This window comes from Scomber scombrus, chromosome 20, assembly GCF_963691925.1.
Source record: "Scomber scombrus chromosome 20, fScoSco1.1, whole genome shotgun sequence".
Lineage (NCBI taxonomy): Eukaryota > Metazoa > Chordata > Actinopteri > Scombriformes > Scombridae > Scomber > Scomber scombrus.
Window position 1 is genome coordinate 4,225,742 of NC_084989.1, and position 16,632 is coordinate 4,242,373.

General features: G+C 37.7%; 1 protein-coding gene across 1 annotated transcript; it reads right to left on the reverse strand.

Annotated features, from left to right (window-relative positions):
* Positions 1–238: 238 nt before the first annotated feature.
* Positions 239–5,206, reverse strand: LOC134002534 (C-C chemokine receptor type 1-like). Its single transcript, XM_062441881.1, has 3 exons — positions 5,118–5,206; positions 4,664–4,869; positions 239–2,625 (listed from the first exon to the last, which is right to left on the reverse strand). The coding sequence occupies exons 2-3, from the start codon at positions 4,840–4,842 to the stop codon at positions 1,752–1,754; spliced, it is 1,053 nt and encodes a 350-aa protein (XP_062297865.1). The 5' UTR covers positions 4,843–4,869; positions 5,118–5,206; the 3' UTR covers positions 239–1,751.
* Positions 5,207–16,632: the final 11,426 nt, after the last annotated feature.

Here is a 16,632-nt window from a genome sequence, read left to right on the forward strand (position 1 = left end):
GTGTGTGTGTGTGTGTGTTTTAAAAATGTACCCAGTTCCTTGTGCACTTAGCCTACATTATCCATAAAGACGGGCAGGCTGCTTTTTGTATATATACCCCAAGTAGATGGAACCCCCTACCTGAGGACCTGAGAGAGGACCCCACACTGAACACTTAGGATAAAAACATTACCTTTCATGACAGCTAAGTTCTTCATGTTTGTTTTTTTGTATAATTTGACATTTGTATATTCTGCACTGATTCTTATATAACTGCATTAAAACCTGATGCCTTGATGCATATGTATCTTCTGCACTGTTATGATTGTGTTGTAGTTTCAGTGACTTGACTTTTTTGGTGCTTTCTCACAGTTTTATTTCCAAGTAAAAATGTGCATTACATGAAATGTGAGCAACTTGCCAGATAATAAAACCTCACTGTACAACATCAACTGACATGATTCATTATAAACAGAACTAATAAAAAGAACATAACAAAAACAACAAGATTAAACAAATGACAAAATCACAGCAGATATAGATACAGGCATGAAAAATGAGTGTGCATGCTGATGCATGACTCACTGTTTTGGAATAGCTCAGTTTATTTGGACCCGGCTAATACTGGTGTTCAATAAAGAATTAATTATGCACAGTTAAAACTGTTCTTATCATAACAAAAAGCATTACACTTTACACTTCCTTTTTTCCCTTCCTGTTACAAATTATACTGACATTTTGGTGAGACGTGTTGTCAAGAAAAGCTGTCAGAGATGCAGATACATATTAAAGGACAGATTTGTAGAATTTAGTGATGTCTAGTGGAACAGATTTAGCAAGAATGGAATATAATATTTATACATATGTCTTAATTAGTGTATAATCCTAAGGTTTTTGGTTTTGTTACCTTAGAAGTAGCCCTTATTGTGTACATACAGAGTGGGTCCCCTTCTACACAGAATGCCATGTTTCTACAGTAGTCCAGAATGGACAAACCAAACACTGGCTCTACTTTAGAGTTCAGATCTTTATTGTACCTCAAGGAGAAATTTGGAAACACTGACTCTACAGAGGGCCTTTCACATTGTGTGCAAGTTCTGTGGCCACCATAGATTCTCTTACATGCACTAGAGGCCACTAAATCCTTCACACTACTCATTTTTAAATGACAGTTTAGGCAGTATGACAAAAATACATAGCGAGTCCCTTTTTGTAAAACATCCAGAATTCCTTTAAACACACACACAAACATATTATTTTACAATTTGCTGAGATATACAAGGATTAAGTAACTATGGATCCCTTTAACCTTAATTCTGTGCAAAAGCCCAACTTTTAATGCAGTTAACTGGAACATTGGGTCCAAAATTTGCGGGAACAGTGTAAGTGTGGTCTGACCTATCTAACAGACATAGGTGTGAATACTTTAAACAGGATAATGACTGATTATTAAATTATTTACCTTTAACCACAACCAGGAAACCCCTTGGAATATTATTTCACATTATTTCTAACAAAAGAGTTTCTCAGCTTTAAATGTACAGTAGAGCTTTATTCATCAAATTCTGACTACTAGAGGACAGTAAGTCTTCCAACCAGTTTGTAAATGAACCACCAGTAATCTATCTCTTCCTGTTGTTAAGCTAAACCACATGAGGGTGTGGTCATGATGAAGAGGCAGCAGCTTTTTTTTGGGCATAGCTAATTGACATATGGATGTTGTAATGGTTTATATTTTGGCTTTACTTCTGCTACAGACAGCATTATATTCCTCAGAGTTTGACACTGCTCAATTCATTTTGTGTAGTTTTTGTGGACATATTGCTTCTGCTGACCTGATCAACAGAAATATACTTCTTTAACCCTGGGAAGCGTTTTACCACCATCTGTCTGAAGTAGTTTTGGAACTTTTTCCCAACAAAGGTATAGAAGATGGGACTGATGAAGAAGTAAATGTAGGCAAGATTACGAGTGACTTGTTCTGCATAACCCCTCCTCTTCCTTTCCTCACATTTCATGCTTCCATTGTTAGTCAGTAGTACAACATTGTATGGGATCCAGGAAATAAAAAATAACAGGACAATGACAAATATCAACCTGACTGTCTTGAACTTGGTAACTAATTTGGATGATATGATAGTGATAGCAATCCTCACATAGCAGTACACAATAACAATCAGAGGAAAGAGCAAGAAAAGAAAAAGCTGAATATAAAATGCAGAATTTCTCAGATGGGTTACAGTATTATCTGTGAAGCCACCAGGAACTTCCTGACAGAGTGTTGCGTTATCAACGGGGTAATAAACAGTTCTGTATAGAATCATCGATGGGATGCACGCCAGACTGCTGACCAGCCACACCACAGCACAGCAGAGTAACGCGTAGCGTTGACTTCTCATTCGTGGCGCACCCAAGGAGTAAACGACTGCAAGGTGTCGGTCAAAGGTCAGGAGAGCCAGAAACAGGACAGAACTGTAAAAGCCCAGGTAGTAGACACTGCCTACAATCTTACACATAACGTTGCCAAAGATCCAGTTAGAGAGCTGCATGTACACTCCATGGAATGGAAGGCTGCTCATGAAGATCAAGGAGGACGTCACTAGGTTCAGCAGCAAAATGTTGGTCACAGTGGTCAGCCTCTCAAACCTAACAAATGACCATTTAAATTGTTAAAGGTTGAAAAAAGACACAAGCATTTTTGACAGTAATATTTAGCAACTTCCAAAAGGTGGATTGATTGGTGGAATTGAAATAAATGTAGGCATCTTTAGCATCCATTTTAGACAAGCGTGATAACTAGCTAAACAGCTTAAAATCTGTTGAATTATTATACTATATATTATACTAGAGTCCTGAAATTTTACCTTTAACCTGGCAACTTAAAGAACATTTCAAGGAAAATGACATGCAATCAGGCATATATTTAAACAGTCAATGTCCATTTCTAACTTTCAGGACTGCTTTTCATGGAGATTGAGAGATTAGTTTTGAACCATGTATCACTGCCTGTCATTGATAATGGATTGATGACTGCTCTACATTTCAAAATAGGATGTGCACTACTGGCTCAGCCAGTTGGCATCAAAGTTAAAAATATATGCAATTATTCTGCCTGAGCGTGCCACCCATATATAGAGTAGTCTGTTGAGGGAATTTAGTGCCATCACGTTACTATTTAGTTGCTAATTGCTACCATGATAAGATTAACATAACACATGTGGTGTTTGTCTTAAATAGAGAATATCTCAAAAATCTTAGTTACACATACATGGCAAGCCTATGCCAAACACTCTCATATCTGGCTCGATATATTATCATCACATTGTTGTTGTTTAACTATATGCTTACGATTATCAAAATTGTTTTTTGGTTATAAGCTTTTTTGCATCATAAGCGTTTTTCTATCATTTACAGAGGTTAATTCATCAAGGACCAATAATGATATTCATTTTGTTTCATTTGTAATTTCTGAGCTCTGAATGGGCCAATAGAAATAAAAATAGAAGAGGGCTCTTTACTTTCCTAGCATAGCACCCAGGCATAGCATCTCTACAACCGTCAGTAATACACTGTATTATAACACTCCTACAGCCCAAGGCTTTGCCGAGTTCATCTCGTTTCCACCAACATGAGAAATATTTTTACACTTCCTTGTTCACAAAGGTAGAAAGATTTCAGTGGTGTAGAAAGTGACAGAGCAGAGGAATTCTTAGGGGGCTTGGAGAGATGAACTTTACCTACTAAATAGCTACAGTATTCCTCTCTTGGTGGGCGCAAGAATAAGAAGCTCCTAGCATGACTTCATTGTTTGATAAACTCCCAGTCTGCATCAACCTGTCTGTCTATTCTGCTTCCCAAATATCTTACACTGGTAAAATCATCGATCAACATGCATTTTACTCTCAGTTGCCAATTTATTATACATTGCAGTATGTAATAATACAATAGCCCTACATAAAACCTTCATGAATGTTATTTTTTAAGAGGTATTGATTCCACTTCATGGTCATTTTGGAGGCTGTATTTTGTGTTGCTGGTATATTATATTACACTGTACTTGGGGCTGTTCAGATATGCTTCCTACTTAATTTACACCTAAAATGGTTCTTCACTTGCAACATGAATACTTAATTGTAAAAACATATAGCTAAAATGTATGTAAGCCTTTAACTGCTAATTCTGGACTTCTTAAACGTATAATCCTTATATTTAAGGAAGTTAAGCAATAGCCATTCAATGAATTTACATTCAGTAACCTGCCTATAAGATCATTTTTTAGTGTTAATTGTTATTGGCAGGGTTCAATAAGAGAGAAGCACTACAGTTTCTAATCTTATCTCAGTGGTATCAGCCTCACTGTTCACTCTCCTAACACTGTATCAGAGCTGTAGCAGCTGTTTTTCTGTTGTATATTTAACTAAATATTTCACTAGTGTTTGCTGCCCCTAGAATTCTGGGACTGTAGAATTAAATCACATTAGTTGCTGAATTGTAAAGATTACAACTTTAATTTACTCCTAGTACACATTTTAATACAGTAATTCACAGGTAATTATAGTAAGGGTTGTGTGAACTTCACAAGTTTTCAAATGGTACATTTGTTTCCTCTAATTGCTTTAAACTGTTCAACCAACAATTAGTTTCATATTATTTTATTTCTGCTGAGTTTAGTTTGTTCACTCACCGATGGATGATGACCAGGACCAGCCCGTTGCCAACCAGACTGAAGAGGAACATGAAGTAGTAAATGTAGGAAATTTGAGCTCCCAGATCGTTTGCACCGTCACTATCACATGCTTCTACTGGTCCCCCGTCGTTGTCATTGGTATCGCCATAGTTGTAATCATATGTTATATTTTCCATCTTCTCCTCAAATGTAAGCAGGGAAATCTGTGAGAAACACAAATGTAACAGTCATATATACAACATTCACAATATGATGCAGTGATGCAGTCAGTATCAAAGTAACACTGTAAAATTAGCAGCTGTACAGTAATATATGAGAACTATCAATCTCTGCATGCATGCAAATAAGAAAAGCTAGAAAACAATCCCTTTAACTGAGAACCTCCAAGGAGCCCCAGAGGTAAATCAGATGTTTGTGGGAATGAGGATCAGGCTAAGCTGAGCTGACTTACCGCCTGACCAGCAGAGAAGCTTCTCCTTGTTGTCTGACTCTGAGGACCAGAGAGCTGTCTGACTCCCAGCTCCACTTAAGTCACTCTATAATAAGTCAGCCAGATAGGGGAAGGAAGTACCAGAAATGTGTGTTTATGTGTATGTGTGTGTTGTGGGGAGGAGCAGACAGGGGAGGGGGGGGCCTGTCATAGGCTAGTTTCGGGGACAAATTTCAGATTAAAGGTCAGTTAATTGGGAATAGCTCGTCCAAATGGGACAAAAGCCATGTCCCCAAATGGCAAAATGCAGATTTTTGGGTTAGTGGTTAAGGTTAGGGTTAGGGTTAGGGGCTTAGAGTTAGGCAAGTAGTGGTTATTATTTTGGTAAGGTTGAGTCTTCAGGAAATTGTGTCTATGAATTGTCCCCAAAAGTGACGTAGGACAACGTGTGTATGTGTATGTTTTGGAAGGAGAAGGGACTGGCTGAGCACAGCAGAGTACTGAAAGAATACTTTCTTCTACCAGAGCCTTCTGTGTAAGAGCCCCATTGCAGTAGTCAACATTAAGGATGAAATGAATGAGGAAACAGGGGGGAGGGGGCTTTTTGTCACATCATTGTTATATTTATTAAAATACAAACACATATACTGTAGCATAAACAATTCCTTGTGGTTTTTGTTTGTTTTAGTTTTTTGTCTCTCAGTGCCAACTTTTTCTTTGTAATATATTATATTTTTATTATAATAAATATATACTGTACTTCCTGGTGTGTTCAGCATGAAATCTATGGCAAGGCAAGGCAGCTTTATTTATACAGCGCATTTCATACACAAGGGGCCACAGATAATTGAACACTAAGAATTGGAAGCATAAAAATATATAATTGAAATAAATAAAATCCAATTATAATAAAAAGAAAAAAGTACAATTGAACAGTAAAATTGGAAACATTAAAACATTAAAATTAAAAAAAATAACCCAATTATAATAAAAATGAAAAATGAAATATTACAATTTAAAGTGCTTTGAAAGAGATCAATTATAAGCACAAGTAAATGTTTTCAACCTGGAAAAATATTCACATTTGGGGCTTTCAGTTCTGCTGGTAGCATAACAGCTAAATGCTGCTACACCATGTTTAGTTTGACCTCCACTATCTGCCCAGAGTCAGTAGATATAGAGCACTACTGGGTTTATATTCTATTAGAATGTCATTCATGTATTCTGGACGTAAACCATTCAGTGATTTGTAGACCTATGATTTAGTCTTCCAATATCAATATCAATATCAATATCATGGGTATACGTTTGATTGGTATAATAGTATATTAGTATATCCTCCTGCTTTGGTTGTGTTTTATTACAGTCTGTGCTTTGTGTTTCACCGATGATGTCACTTATAATGAACTATTAAAACTTGCATACTGTCATCTGAATGTTTATCATTCACTTAAAACATCCAGATCCACAAACGTTACGCCCATAGTTACATGATACGCGTGTGTTGCAGCATTTCCCACTTAACTGTTTTTCCCTGTCAGAAGATTTTGTAATGTCAAGCTTCTTTTTTTATAATCTATTAGCTTCTCACACACAGTGGCGCATGCAAAGGGTGTGTGCCCTCCCTTCTCCTCCTTACATAGACAGACACAACAGTTGCCAAAGCAGTTTCAGTAAAAAATGAGACATTTAGTATGGATCAAATTAAATTTTCTGATGACTCAGCTGTAGTCACCTTAAAGTCCCCCCTAAAAATGTGTTTGTGCTTATTGTTCCTTCACTTAGATGTGTGTGCTACATTGTGCAGCCAGAGAATGTTTCAACATTCATCTGTTGACAGGGGAAAGTTTTGAAAGACAACTTGGTGCATAATATGTCACATCACAACTAGTTTGATCCAGTGTGTAACGTACACAAGTGTGATGTGGAAACCTGAAGCCTCTAGTGCACAAACACAAAGAATGGACAATCAACAATATCTGCATATAGTACTGCTTGAAAGTTTGTGAACAATTTAGAATTTGTTCTATTTCTGGCCAAACATGACCTAAAATGTGACCAGATTTCCATTCAAGTCCTAAAACTAGATAAAGAGACATCAGTTAGACAAATGAGTCCAAAACCTTACACTTGTTTATTAATTGAGGAAAATGGTCCAATTTTACATATTTGTGCATGGCAGACGCATGTGAACCTCAGGGATTACCAATTCATTTGAAGGGTGAATTAGAGTCAGGTGTTTCAACACATGGAAGAACATTAGGTGTGAGTCTGGGAGGCCCTGTTTTAGAAATGTGGGTCTTTGCTATCAAAGTCTGAGCTTTACAATGAAGGTTTGTGGAAGTGTATCATGGCTTTAACAAAGGAGATTTCTGAGGACCTTAAAAGAAGAGTTGCTGAGAATCATCAGGCTGGAAAGAGTTTCAAATCCATTTCTAAAGAGTTTGGACCCCATCAGTTAACTATCAGACAGATTGTGTAGAAATGGAAGACATCCAACACCAGTGTTACCCTCCCCAGGAATGGTTGGACAACAAAGATCGCACAAAGAGCAGGTGTGTTATAGTCCGGGGGGCCACAGGAACCCCAGGGTAATGTCTAGGAAACTACAGGCCTGTCTTGAAAGATGATTACACCAGTTATTAAAAGCAGGGTTCCTATAGGTTTGCCTCACGCAAAAAGGAAAGATTGAAGATGTAATCATTTTCAGTCAATAAATAAATACATTGAAAGTTTTCATCTCGTTAGTTACATTGGGTCTCTTAATTTAGTTTCAGAACTTGTGTAAAAATGTAATCACATTTCAGGTTATATTTATGCAGAAATAGAGACAATTGTAAAGTGTTCGCAAACTTTCAAGCAGCACTGTATTTATAAATGAAGGATTTTTAATAGGGGTGAAGGGCCAGATATAGTTTGAAGAATTTAAACAAGGAGAGCAGAGTATGTTTATGTATTAAAACATGTCTAGAAGGGATCTATTAATATCTAGGTCTCATTTCTAGATCTCATTTTTTCTAAACAAAAACAAAAGTTAGTTTGTAAAGTTTTGACAATTACATTTTTCATTCATAAAATATTGCATTACCGGTTTGAAATATGCTTATCTGTAAGGTCCAAGTTAAATAAACAACGAATGAATGATAAGAACAGGGGAGTGAAGGCAGGTTTAAACCGGATACTTTCACCATGCTACAGTCCTTTTTGAGTCAAATGTTAATACAAATCAAGAAATATTGTTGACTCCAAGAAGTCAGCACCAAACCTGACAGTGAAAGATTGAAATTGACAGAAAGATGAGTTTTGAGTCAAGTGTGAAGACCATTTTGAAAATGGTGCAAATTTGGAAAAACTTGGTTTCTTTGAAGTCAAAAGGATTTTTTCTTTTTTCTTTTTCAATTTCCATCTACTAAATCTTTTTTCTTGTCTGATCTGTGTCCCGGGGAGTTCATCACTATCATTGTGGTAAACATTACTCAGTTAGGCCTATCTGACCTCCATATAGAAAGAGCTGGAATCCCATCGACAAGTCTTAACATTTAGATTTTTTACGTTTATGAAACAATCTCTGAATTCATTGAAGTGAAAGTACCTATAAATACATTCTTCCTGCTGTATTTATAGGTTAAATTAAAATGATTTTGCTTAAGTAAAATTGAAAAGTGTTGATATGATGAACAACATCGATATGTTATGCAAGGCTGTTACTGTGAAAAAAGACATGGTCAGGTTGCACAATTACTGTTGTGCTTCTGTGGAAAATTGCATAAGCGACCGTTTTTTGTTTGTTTTTAGATTTAGATTCAGATTAACTTTACTATCCCATCCAGGGAAATTCATTTGTTTACGTGCTCCAAACATTAAGGCACCATAGAAGCCACTGTTAAAACAATAAAATACCCACTAAGACCGTAATCAGAAAGAGCACTTTTTGCAGGTTGCAAAACACAAGGTACACCGCACTGCCTTATCTGTAAAAGCCAACTTTTTTTTTTTTTTTAAAGAACAGCTTGCTACATCTCCTTCTTCTTTTTTTAATTGTTGCTAGGAAACCGTGGATCGCCTGTCCTTAGCCTTACAGTTATTTTGCTGGCCCTCCAGTCCTGCTGTCTTCTGTTCAGCTGTTCAGTTACATTTGGTAAAGTCATAAATCAAATAAAAACAGCCCATCTAACATCAGTGAAATCAAATGTGATATAAATGTGCAAGAGTGCAAGTGACCAGCTAAGATACCTGTTGATTGTCCTGCTTTGTCATTGTGGCCTGGCTTGGCCCTGTTTTGACAAATTCGATCAAATCATACATTGTAACGTTAAGGAAGTTACTCACATCATGTTTCAAGTGATTGTTTTAATCCAAACCAATAAGTTTCCCTAACCCCTTTGTGCCTAACTCTAACAAGACCTTAACCACAGCGGTGTCCAATCACAAAACATTACATTTTAATAGCGATTTTATAACTGTTGGAGACCAGAATATTCTAAAACACTCTTATGGGTCGCTATGAAGCGCAATCGACCCATATGGTTGTTTAATTATGAAAATGCGTTGGATTTTATATGTGAAACCAAAATGACTACTGCACAAAATGCTGTAGATTCTCAAAGACAGCTAAGATAAAAAAGCCAGTATTCATATTGAGTAATAGTAGGGGGATGCAGTTGGTACAAACAGATAGAGGCTGGGCTCTAATAAAGGCTGGTGAATTAAATGAAATACATGCACTACATACACATGCACATCATTATTGTGTAATCTACATTCCACCATCAGTAGCTACACCCTTATTACCAGCACCTGTTACCCCAACCGTTTTTCTTTGTAACGTATAAATTGATCTCATAAAACTACTAATGTGCCACATCAAAGAAAGAGGAAGTACTGGGAAACGCTGCTGTACTTTTAACCTGAAACATTTCAGGTTCCAACACTTCCTGCTGAAAATGTCGATGAAACAAGACTATGAGCCTTGCCTAACCTCAGAAGAGAAGTCTGGCCTTGTGCTACTTGTTTTCGTGGTTCATAAATCACATGAAAAGATTAAAAGTTACGTACATGAAATTGAAAGAAGTTGAAATGTAATTTGGTAGTGGTGAAAGGTTGGTGTACTGGCAAAGTCCAATAGAAACAGAGGCATGTGACTTCAAACTTCTCTCAAGCTTCCATTCAAATGAATACATATAACAAACATACATGTCATATCACATAAACCATTTTCCAAGTGATTTTTGGGTCATTTAAAGTCTGCCTGGTGTGTCTTCTTCTTCTGCAATAGCTTAATGGCACACGACTGTAGAATTGGCGACACCAACTGTTAATCTTGACAAACCTATTCTTAATACTCACATAAAGTGGTGGATGGAAACATGCATTGATCAACTTAACATTTACTTTTGAACTCTTCTTTCTTTCTTTGGTTAAAATTTGCACCATATTTGGATGGAAACTTGGCTTTTGTGTTAGTCCAGAAGTGTCCAAACTGTGGCTGCAGGTTTTCATTCCAACCAAGCAGGCTTGACTCATTCAATCAACAAACTAGTCTTCAGAGAGTTGATTGGTCGAATCGTGTGCTGTGGATTGGTTGCAGGCACATGGCCCTTTATGGAATAGTTTGGACATGCTTGTGTTAGTCTGTCTCTCAATACTTTCCTGACTTTACTACCCTATCTGCGGCTCTCAGCCACAAGCCCGTTGGTTCCTACTGAGAATTAAATCTCAAGAAACAGCTGACAAATACATTTTTGTGTCATGTCCAAGTAAAACAGAGTAGCTCAGCTGGTTGATAGCTGGTCGCTTGCTTGCTTTTAAAATTTGAGGATTTGCTGCATTACTCTGTTAGAGATTTGGACAGTTTGTCGGACAAAAAAGGAAAGATTTAGGTTGAGATTTCAGGATATATTGATCAATCAAAAATATAATCTACAAAGTAGCCGATAACTGTTTATCAGCCCTTGATGCAGTGGAGCTTAATAGGACAATTGATTTAGTTCAAGTAAAAACTGCTGACAGTGAGGTGTGTGGATTATCCAGTGTAACGCCTCATCCAAATTTGAAATCCGCATTCAGCCAAGACAAATACAAATACCAAGTATTCTTAACTTATTCATACCACTTCATAGAGGATGCTTTGGAGAGTTGATGTGTGTGGACTTGGGTTAGACAAGTATCAGTGGGGATAGTGGAAAAGCATTTACTGTTAATATGTCACCAAATATTCTAGGCTACAAATTAACAGTCTCAAACATGAGGTTGACCAAAAGAATAACTTCTTGAAAAATGTCCAGCATCAAATTTCAGAAGTCCCTTTAGCTTGTTGAAATGTTGAGGATATTATTAAAAGAAAGCCTTAATATGGGACCTTAACAGTGAAATACTCCTACCCTCAGTTCTCCAATGAGACTGATGCTCAAAGTGTCTTATAGCGCCATGGTCGAGTTAACATTGTTTACACAGTTTTATATATTTTTTTCATATTTTAACAAGGAAAACTACAGGTGTAACGGACATCAATAATAGCTGCACTCCATTTAGGTTTGTTAGTGGAGCCATTGTTAATGTTGTTAGTTCCTCCTGTGCTTTTCCCGCTTTGATAAGTTAAATCTCAATTCCTCTATTTGATTGTTCCACAATCGAGGAGGAACAGGGAGTGAGGAGGGATCCCTGAGGAGGATAGAGTGAGAATACAAGAGGGCGGCCTTTGCGGAACTGACTGACACACCCCTTTATTGTAAATCTGTTAGTCACACCACACACACACACACACACACTCCACGGTGTGTGTGTGTGGTGTGACTGCTTCAAAACTGCATCATAACCTTGCAGAAACCAAACCCAACCTAACCCTAACCCGACAGAACTAACTCCCAGCTTTTAGATTTGATTTGTTTTCTGAGAGATACACAATATATCACAGATATATAATCTAGGATATGTCACTATATTTGTGACTGAAGAAGAAATGAATGCAGCTTCTCTGGGGTATTTTTTCCAGCACACAAACACAGCTGAAGTTAATTAAATTGAATAAAAAATAATATGATTATTGTTGAGTTTCATTTCTGTAATCTCTGTAGCCTACTTAGCAAGCACTGACAATAAGGTGATTAGTTCTACCTGTTTGGGTTGGAAACAGTCTACCTTTACCATTTCTACTATCAGAATCATCTTTATTTTCCACTTATGTTTATGCAAGCAAGAAATGTCACTCTGGTTTAGTGGCTCTAAATGTACGTACACTACACAACACTACAATATTTAGAAATATACACAAACAATGGTGAAATTGTTTCAGTGACCTGTAACCAGGATACAAATACGTTTTTTGTCAAGTTTGGTGACCTCATGTAACTCCACCATATCCTCATTCAACTTCACCTGCGAAGATGACTAATCAGTTTAAGTGGAAACACTTGTGTGGGTGCACAGAGAATTTAAAATTTAAAAGAGAATGTTCCTACTGAATCAGTAGACCCTGACTGGCTGAAAACATCAGCTCCTTTAATTAAATTGAGATAAACCTGTTGAATAGAGGCTTAGAAAAAACTGACTAACATGATTGAATGGACATTAGTCATTTGGGCAGCCAATCAGAAAAAGCCAGGTTGTAATACATACTCAAAAGCTAATCGGAAACATTTGTAATGACAGAGCGCAATGAGGTCCCACCCACCCCAGAGTAAAAAACAATATGTCCATTGACTATGTATCGTGTATGTATTTGCTAGCAAACAACAGAAAAATGCCTACAAGCTGCTATGTGATGGGATGCACTACCAACAGGCTAAATTAACCCAGAACTAAGTTTTTCTCCACTTTGAGAATCCAAGCAAATGCTGGTACTTACCTAAACTTACCTTTTAAAGCTCTGTGGAAAAAAGCATGGTTAGTTACAGTACCTATTCACTTACATTAATATCTTGCCTATCTAGTGCTTAACCTACCCTTTTACTACCTTATACTTACCTCCCCAGCTAGCATGTCCATGTGGGCCCCATATGGGTTAAATGTGGGCTACGTGGGTACTGAGTGGGCATGGGCTTCAACTGGGCATATTGTGTGGGTCCCACATGGTTTCAGTAACATGGGCCCCAAATGTGAAGCCCACATGGGCTGATTGTATGAGCCGCATAATGGATGTAAGTGGGCAAAGCAGGCATGGGCGTAAAACAGGGCAAATTGTAAGGGGCCCCATATTTTTTCAGAAACATGGGCCACACATGTGTAACTCACCCAGTTGGGCCCCACCTGAAAGAAACCCAGTCAGAACCCACTTGAAGCCCATGTGGGCAAACACAGGTGGGGCCAACATGGAAACTACGGACAAACCCACGTGGGACCCATATTGCAGCCCAAATGTAACCCTTATGGGGCCCACATGGACATGCTGGCTGGGTCTGCACTGGACCACATACACTGTATGATATGAATTAGAGAGTAAGGAATACTAGTGTATCCTTGACAAGGACATTGTCATGACCAACATTGTCAATCTATCAGAGAGAGACCTTGTATTAGCCTACATTGAACATTGTATTCAAAGCAGTATATAAACAGATAACAGATTTATTTATTTTTCGTAAAGGAAATATCAGCCCACACCAGAAAAAGCCCAACATTTCACAAATCAGACTGTAGATAATCTCTGAGGTATGCATGGTATTCAAACCTCACCTGGCTAGAGTTGGATTCAGATTGTGAAAATGCCTTCTGTCATCCCTGCAGAATGTGAGATAGACTTCAGCTGATAAAGTTTGGCTTTAACGGTTTTAGCAAATGGAAAGCAAGAGCAAGAAAGGTCCCATGTACACAAGGACTAGAGTCACTAGAGTCACTACAATTTCTCACTCATCAAGGAATTGCTACTCGTGGACAAAATGATATATTCAGTAATTTCAGTTGTTGCAATTACGGACGCACGATTCTCCAGAATGTAGAACAGTGGTTAAAAAGAAAGCAGAAGTGACACAGGCATGATATTAAGAAGGAAATGTTGCAACATTGTGCTTTGAGAACGTTTTTTCTCACTTGTATTTGATGAAAGACTTATCTAGTCAGTGCCGGCCCTGGCTTCCCTGGGGCCCTAAGCAAAATCCTGCTAAGTGGCCCTGACCCATGAGCCAGCTGCCATGTAAACATTTATTTCATTTGCCACACAATCACACCTGATACACCAGTGTTCCGGCTACAATCCTCCCTCTTTTAAAACAGTTTGCACCATCTGTCATTCTAAGAATAAGTAGACCTATACACAACAGAATGAACTATAAACAATATTAATTGAATATAAGAAAATGTAAACAAATATTAAAATAAGAAATCTGATAACATATAATATATTCTGTTCTTATTTATTCTGAGAGATGTGCATGCATATTGCCTAACTATTAACTAATTTACATTTTAAAATCAATATTTAACCAATAGTCATTGCTGCAATCCATTGCTTCAATATCCTCCTTTAGTCCAAAGTTGTAACTTAACCTTGACTGAGAATAGATGATTGTCTTGTTTTAAAATGATGTGCAACTTATTTTTCTGCACTTCATATCAAATAAGCCTATTCTCCAGAGAACAGATGTTGCTTGATGCAGCCTGAGTTTTACTTCTATTCAAGGTGCAAGCGTGCTGGTGGATGCGCACAAATGCACCTTTCTTTCCAAGCTGCAATTCAGGAACAAACACAGTTGCTTGTTCACATTCATCAAATAAATACATTGTATCCCCAAGCAGTTTTGGCAATCTTTTGCTCTTTTCACATTTTTACTCACTGTGGGATGATTTTTCACTGCACACGCATGTCCTGCACCTCTAGCCAACAGTACAATCGTGGCTACAACAAGTAGGAAGAACCCAAGATGTCTTATTGTGCAGTATAACACTGTTATAATGTAATAAATCATAAAAAACTGAAGCAGAATTTCTTGTATAAATTATTTTATTTAAAAAACCCAACAACAGGAATCTCTGCTTTGTTACAATGCAATACAAACAATTTACATTTTCCCTCTCTTCACCAATCACTTTTCAATTCTCACTTTTTATTTTTTATACTATTACAGCAAATGTGGCGAAATTGTACAGTTTCCAACATCAATGGGACATACAGTCCTGCTCACCATTATTGGCATCCCTTAATTTTTTGCATAACCTGTACAATATCTTCAGAAATAAATGGAAATGTGCCAAATTTATATCATCAGGATCTTTTAATTGGGGGTCAAAAGTAATTTTACAAATGTTATGTTCTGGGCCATGTTTTGTTTTGCCTGTGTTGTGACAGCTCTCTCTCCCAGCTCTGTGACTGCAAATCAGGGTGTGATTGACTACAGGTGTTCCGGCTGGTCTGCTGACGGATTGCTGATGGCTGATTGGTTGGACTTGGCTGCTGCTGGACCTCTGTCCCTCTCTCCTTCCCATTCCCAACAATGGAGGCCATGCTGCTGGTTGTGCTGTGATGTCTGTTATATGAAGTACTTAACATGTGCCTGTTCGTTCTCCAGATAGCCAAAAGTAGGGAGGAGAAGCCCTTTCTTTTTGTTTGAAACATTTTTCTCTTGTTTATAAGGTGAGGAGTTAGGTTTAAGTTTTGTCTTTTGTTTTCTGTGCAGATTAAGATCAGGGCCAGGTTTAGAAGTTTTGTTTATTGTTTTGGGGCATTTGTTTCTCCTGTCCGAATTAATGAAATAAATGGCTATTTTCTGGACCTTCAACCATGGTTTGGCTGCGCATTCTTGGGGATGGGAAGAGCGGGGACTCTTGGTCATGTTGGGCCCAGGTTCCCTAGGCCAGGGTCGTAACACAAATAAAATAGTTTTTTCAACTTATTGCAATTTCAAAGAAGAAACTGCATGTGCAGCGCTAACGGCACCCCTCTTTAATATTTGGTTGCACACCCTTTGGCAGTGATGACAGCCTCCAAACGTTTCTTGTAGCCATCTATAAGCTTCTTGCACTTCTCAGCTGGTATCTTCTCCCACTCTTTCTTTGCAAATTGTTCAAGCTCGTGAACATTTGTAGGTTTCTTTTCACCAATGCCAGATTTCAGCTCATACCAAAGATTTTCAATGGGATTGAGATCAGGACTCATTGCTGGCCATTTTAAAACAGTCCATTTTTTTCCTTTTCAACCATTCCTGCGTGCTTTTGGATGTGTGCTTTGGGTCTTTGTCTTGCTGAAGGACCCATGATCTTCGCCTCAAACCAAGTTTTCTTACACTGGGTAGGACTTGTCGCTCTAAAATTTCTTGATAATTCTCTGATTTCATGATTCCTGTGATACAGTCAAGGCCTCCAGTACCAGATCCAGCAAAGCAGACCCACAGCATTACGGATCCTCCACCATGCTTAATTGTTGGTAGGGTGTTCTTTTCTTTGTAGGCTTCATTGCACCATCTGTAAACAAACCTTTGGTGTGCATTGCCAAAAAGCTCTATTTTTGTTTCATCTGTCCACAGAACATTTTCCCAGAAGGATTGTGGTTTGTCCATGTACTCTTTTGCAAAGATTAGTCGTTCCTTTTTATGTATTTTCCTCAGCA